The 6063-nt window shown below is 65.0% G+C and overlaps 1 protein-coding gene across 1 annotated transcript; it reads right to left on the bottom strand.

The window, feature by feature from the left end:
* Positions 1-1238: 1238 nt before the first annotated feature.
* FUT7 (fucosyltransferase 7) lies at positions 1239-5409 on the bottom strand. Its single transcript, XM_027615987.1, has 4 exons — positions 5283-5409; positions 3760-3920; positions 2992-3132; positions 1239-2899 (listed from the first exon to the last, which is right to left on the bottom strand). The coding sequence occupies exons 3-4, from the start codon at positions 3002-3004 to the stop codon at positions 1884-1886; spliced, it is 1029 nt and encodes a 342-aa protein (XP_027471788.1). The 5' UTR covers positions 3005-3132; positions 3760-3920; positions 5283-5409; the 3' UTR covers positions 1239-1883.
* Between the last annotated feature and the right edge of the window lie 654 nt (positions 5410-6063).

Below are 6063 nucleotides of genomic sequence, written 5' to 3'. Positions count from 1 at the left end.
CCTGGCTGGAGATCCCACCTGTGCAGGGCGGGCAGTGTCTGCCCTCCAGTCTTCAAGAATCAGCGTTCCGGCCCAAGCAGGTGCTTCCTGACCCACGCCACTTAAGGGAGGAGTGGGCGCTTGTGAGGGGGGGCTGCAGGGGGCCTGTCCCACCGCTGTGAAAATTCCCTGCGTCCCTTGGGAATGAACCACTTGGTGACCAAGTGGCAAGATGGGCCTGGCCGGGCTCTGGCCCAGGGAAGCGGTTCCCTGCAGGTGGGGTAGACAGGGTGCTTGGGGAGACTGAGGCTGCCCTTCCATGAGTGGCTCATTTCTCTCCCCACATCCAAGAGCCAGTCAGGCCCCTGCAGATGGAATTTGGAGTGGAGTGAATTCTGCAGAGGCTGTTTGGTGGCTGGGGGAGCAAGGCTGCAGTGTCCCCGGGTGGCCAGCAGGGGAATGCAGAGAGCAGGGAACCCTGGTGGGTGGCTCTGAGGGCCCCTCCCCAACGTCAGTCTCCCCACTTGCCAATGGGAGAGGCAGGTCATCTGATGTCCAGTGGGGGGGACGTGCACATAGGGGGTGCACATAGAGGCTCCCCTAAATGAATCACAGGCCTGGGGGACCACAGCTACCTGCCCCTTCCCCACTCCTTCTTTACAATCCCACATCCTTCTCCCTGGTCAGCACGTGGGGCTAGGGCGGGGCAGGAAGTCACTGGCAGGGCTTTCACACAAGCCATGGTCAAGGGGGAGGGCAGCTTCCGGCCTCCACCTGCCACCCACCCCCATCTGGGGCAGGGACAAATTCTGACCTCTGCCCCTGTGGAGCAGCCTGTTGGGGCCCCGATCTGCAGCACCAGCTTCACCTCTCACAGGGGCTCGCCTGGCTGCAGCAGCATGCTCGGGACCCCCTGCCGCCCGTGTGGTCACCAGCCACCGGGCAGAGCGAGCCCTACACCACGGAGCAGATCCTGCCACACGCCAGACACCCTCCCAGGGCCTTCAAGACAAGGCGCCTTTGACACCCCCAGCCGGGTTTCAGACCTTGGCACCCCCTACTCTTCACCCATCTCGGCCTTTTGGGGGTCAAGGAAGGCTCCCCAGTGCCGTGCCGTTCATTTGGCAGGGGCCGAAGGAAGATGGCAGGCCCTGCAGTGTGGGGGAGGGTCTCTCAAGCACGAGGAGCGCAGAGGCCTTGAGGAGGAGCCGGCGGGATCCCATCAGGACAAGGAGGCCTGTGTGGCAGGGGGATGAAGCGGCAGGGGGAGGGCAGATGGGCCAAGACTCAGCGCGTGCCCTTCTTGTCCTCCCTTTCTTTATTGACCACTGCCCCTCCCAGAGCCTACCGCAGGCAGCAACAAGGCCAACAACCTGGCTTGTTTGTCATGGTGTCTGCAGGGCCTGGCTCCAGCACGGTGGAGGGTGTGGGTGATGTACCTGCACGGCCCAAGCTGAGGGACCTCGGTGACAGAGGAGGTCTGGGGGCCCAGTACTTTCCCCTACAGACTGCAGGAGGGCCCTGCCTCTGGCCTCTCCCAGCCCGTGTCTGGGACAGAGGATCCCCCTGGGATTTTATCAAGCTGGGGAGGGAGGTCCTCGGAGGTCCTTGGGGGCCTGTATCTTTGATCATCTAGCAACATGCACCCCCACTGACTCCCCGCTCTCACCTTCACCCCCGAATGCCTCTGCTCCAATGCCCACCAGCCTCCTTCTTGAGGCAGCCTGCCCAGACCAGCCCACTCCTCCCGACCCTTGCTTTCCAGTCTCCAACCCCAGCCTCTGCACTAACCAGATGGTGGCCTGTGGGGGCCGGATGCCCGGTGGTTTGATTTCAACACCCAGCTTTCCACCCATACCACCGGCACCCAGCCACCCTCCTCTGCCTCCTCCTCTGGCCAGAGCTCAAGCTTGGAACCAGCCCTTGAGGTCCTGGTAGACCTGGTCTCGAGGCAGGCGGGGGTACTGGGTGCAGATGGCACAGAAGCGCTCCCTCCAGTCCCCAAACAGCCGCACGCGGAGCCGGTCTCGCCAGGCAAAGTAGCGCTGATAGCGGCTCTCGTTCATGCCAACCAGGAAAGAGGCCAGCTCTTGGGCTGTGCCGAAGTCGTCCACGTGCACGAAGGCATCGGCGGGTGCAAAGGCCTCGTACATGGCCCTCGGGGGCCCCAGGACCACAGGAACGGTCCCTGCTGCCAGCGCGTTGCGCCAGAACTTCTCGGTGATGTAGTCTCGGTGCTGTGAGTTCTCAAAAGACAAGTAGAAGAGGTACTGGGCCACGGTAGGCAGCAAGCAGTTGGCACACAGCGGCTTCCTGTTGGCACGGCCGAACACATCCACCTGCAGATGAGGCACCAGCTGCCGGTACAGGTGCACGCGCCGCTGCCGCTCCTGGAAGTTGCTGACCACCCAGGCTGCCACCCCCTTCTTGGCCGGCAGTGGCGGTGCGGGCCCCTTGTGAGGCTCCAGACGGCCGTAGGGCACGAAGATATCGGAGTCTCGGCGGTAGCTCAGCACCCAGTTAAAGATGCCGCCGAGGCGCCCAAGGCCGTGGGTGTGGCTGGGTGACTCCATGGAGGCCCACACCCAGGGCTGCCCCCGTGGCCGCTGGGCCAGGGGCAAGCGGGCCCGCTGGGTCTGCAGCTCACGGTGGTGGAAGACCACAGCGTCCGCGATGGCCAGCAGGCTGTGGTTGGTACTCAGGTGGCAGTGGGCCACCCCGTAGCTGATGCAGGTGTTTCTGGGCAGCTCTGGGGGCTGGTCCGTGAAGGGCCAGTGCCAGATGAGGATGGTGAGCGTGGGTGGGGGCGCAGGGCCTGGCACAGGGGCCGCCCGGACTAGCCACAGGAGCCACAGGGCGGGAAGCAGGGTGGCTCCAGCCAGGGCCCCCAAGGCCCGAAGCCTCCAGGAGGGGCCGCACCCTACACAGGACATAGAAAGAGACGCGGTCTTCCCAGGATTGCCCTCGGGCCCATCCTCCCAGCCCGTGTCTCCCCGAAGACCAGACACTCACCAGTATTATTCATCCGCAGCGCCCAGAATCAGCCGCCCGGGACACCGGAGGATCTCAAATCACAACAGCCACTAGGCAGAGGTGCCTGCAATCACAGCTGAACCCCACGCTCAGCGCGACCTGGAAGCACTGCCCTTTCATCTGCCCAAGACGAGATGAGAGACCGCAAGCGATCTTCCTGCCCCTGCCCCGCCCCTGCCCCCCCCCCCCCCGCCCTGGAGGCGACCTTTGGCATCAGCCACCATCCTCACCCCACCTCCCACTCTAATCCTCTGGCTGCTGGGGGTAGGAGGGGCACCATCCCCAGCCCAGTATCATGCCCCCCCCACCCCTGCCGGGCTCCGAGAGGCCTGGGGATGACCAGCTGGGCAGGCAAGTCGAGGACACGCCGTCCCAGGCGGAGGTGGCCCCTGGACATAGGGACCCAGTCGCTGCCGGCCACCAGGCCTGGAAGGCAGGGCGCACTTTCCCCAGAGGCGGCGGCGCGGAGCCCCAGGCCAGCAGTGCCCCTCCTGTGGTGGCATCACCCACTTCCCCTGCTCAACGGCTGCTCGTGCCGCTCCCAGACCTTCAGACTGCAGATGTGTTGTGCTCAGCTCTCTGCCAGGAGGCTGAGGTTTCTCCCTTGCCTCCTAAGTGGGCTACCCCACCCCCACCTCACCCCTGCCACCTCTAGGACACCGTGTCCAGAACCCAGGTCCCCAGTGGGGGGGGGGGTGTCTCGGTCCCAGGGTGGGCTGCAGGGCCCACGGTGCTTTCTTTCCTCACCCAAGGACACGTGTCCACAGAAGTCCCAGGGTCCTGGCCAGCCTGGAAAGAGCTCCTGCTCCTGAGGAGCGGGGATGTGGGCAGAGGCCTGCCGCCAGGGACTCCAGGCCTCCTCCTCCAGGCCCAGGGTGGGGGTGGGGACAGAGAGGGGGCTTTCCAGCCTGGAAGGGAAGGAGTCGTTGTGTCCCTGACCCTGGCAGGTAGGGAGCTGGTGCCTGCTCCCGCAGAAAGAAGGCAGAAGTCCAGAGGTCTCCTTTGTCCTCCCCTCCCCTCTGACTGGCCCTGGGGGCCCAGGCCTGGAGGTCAAGTTCCTTCCCCTTCTGCTCCAGTTCCTCTGAGCTGCACATACAGTAAGTCAGCATGATCAGACTTCCCCGAGCTCTGGCCTGCTCCCCACTCAGCTGAGCTGGTGCCGTCAGCTTCCTTCCCCCAGGCTGGACCCTTCTCGGTCCTGGAGTTGGCAGGGTAAGGACTGGCTCTCACACTCAGCATCCAGAGGCCTCGGGCCGCTCACATTCTTGAAGTCTGGGGAATGGGGGTCGTGGAAGGAGGAGCAAACAGGAACCACGGCCTGGGTTACCTGCCCCTCGCCATCCTTGGGGCCTTCCACCACCCTGTGGTCCCCCCCTGCTTCACCCTTGGGCGCCTGGGGCTGCTGGCCTCCCCCAGCTCCTGCCCCTCAGTGAGGACCAGACTGCCATTAGGGTGGAGCTGGGCGGCTGGTGTTGCACCCCCGAGGATACAGGGGCCAGGCAGAAGAGGAGGAGCGGCACATCTCTGAGGCTCCCCAGCCCCTGCAAAACCTCCGAGCTGCACCGTGGAGCTCTGTGTAATATCCGAGGAGGGAAGAGAGGCCGTAGGATCTGGTAGAAACCATCTGGTGGGTTGTTGTGGGTGCAGCCGCCAGGCCTGACTCCCAGCTAGGGGGCACTGGGGCCTGACCAGAGCTGGAGGCTGTGGCCAGCCCTCACCCTTTCAGCGGCCCAAAGATTAGGGAGGTGACCACGGTGGCACTAGGCCTTTGGCCCCTCCCTGGCATCTCTTCCCTGGCAGGGGGACCACAGGGGAGCCACGCCCTGGCTTCCAGCCTTACTTCAGCCCACCTCTCCGTGGGGTGGGCACCCTGCAGGTGGTGAAGTGTGTGGGAAGGAGCTGATCCCATTTCTGGCTGCCAGCGCCCCTGCCCTTCCTGTTTGCAGGGCCAGGCTGGCCGGGGCCCCTGCCACAGGCCTCACCCATACCCACAGACTGCTCCCTTCCTGGGTGGATTCGAAGCAGCCTCCCACTCCTCTGCCCTGGCTCTGCTACCCCCCGCCCCCTGTCAAACGCCTCCCAGCTCGGGTTGGCAACCACAGGGGCCCGGTCGTGGGAACGTGCTGGCTGGGAAATGGGGCCCCGAGATTTGGCCCAGAAACAGGTCAGAGTGAGAGGCTCTCAGAGGAAAGTGAAGAAGATGAGACAACGTGAGTCAAAGGGAAAGAGGGCCCTCAACCTCCCATCGCACACCAGGCCCTGTGACTCACGGGGACGCAGGTGGGCACCGACTCCAGCTCCACAGCCCGTGAGCATCTCGGAAGCAGGAGCACAGCCGAGCCCTCAGGGCTGCTGCGGGGCCAGCCTCCTGGGGGGCACCTGCTGAAGGAACCTCAAACCAGATGAAGGCCAGGCCCCTGGCCTGCTGACCACCTCCTGCTTGCGGACAACAGCACCTAGGGCGGTGGGGGGGGGCACCTGGCCTTAGCCCCAGCCTGGGGGTGCCTCGGGGAGAGAGGGCCAGAGCCCAGCTGCCCGCCCACCCGAAGGGTGAGCTTGAGCGAGGCAGAGTCCATAGGTGTGCCCAGCAGGCCCCCTGGCGGCCAAGCCCCAAAGCCATGTGGCTCCTGCAGAGGGAGCCCGCACACTTGCCTGTCAAGGACAAGCCGAGCCCAGGGTTCAGGGGACGCCTCGGGAAGGTGGGTGCAGGGCGGGGCAGGTGGCCGATGAGCTCCCAGGTTGGGGGTGTAGCGTGAGGGCTGTGCGGGGAGCCAGCTGCTGCGAGTGGTGGGGTGGGCGGCTGCCTGAAGCAGCAGGGGACACCGCTGCCGGCCAGCTGTGCAGTGCCTGCTCTCCCGCCCCTTCCCTTCCTGCCCAGGCCAGGGGGCATGTTCACTTCTTTATCCGGAAGTGAACAGCCGCAGGAGCTCTGTGCCCTGAACCTGAGTTTGGCTTGGCTCTTTCCATTCTGCACAACACGTGCTCTGGTGGGCAGCGCACCTGGCGTGGGGGTGTCACTGGGGGACTGGGGATCCAGGACCAGCCCAGCGA

The sequence above is a fragment of the Zalophus californianus genome, chromosome 13 (genome assembly GCF_009762305.2).
Source record: "Zalophus californianus isolate mZalCal1 chromosome 13, mZalCal1.pri.v2, whole genome shotgun sequence".
NCBI classification, from domain to species: domain Eukaryota; kingdom Metazoa; phylum Chordata; class Mammalia; order Carnivora; family Otariidae; genus Zalophus; species Zalophus californianus.
Note: the sequence above shows the minus strand (reverse complement) of the source record. Positions and strands in the feature narration are given on the sequence as shown.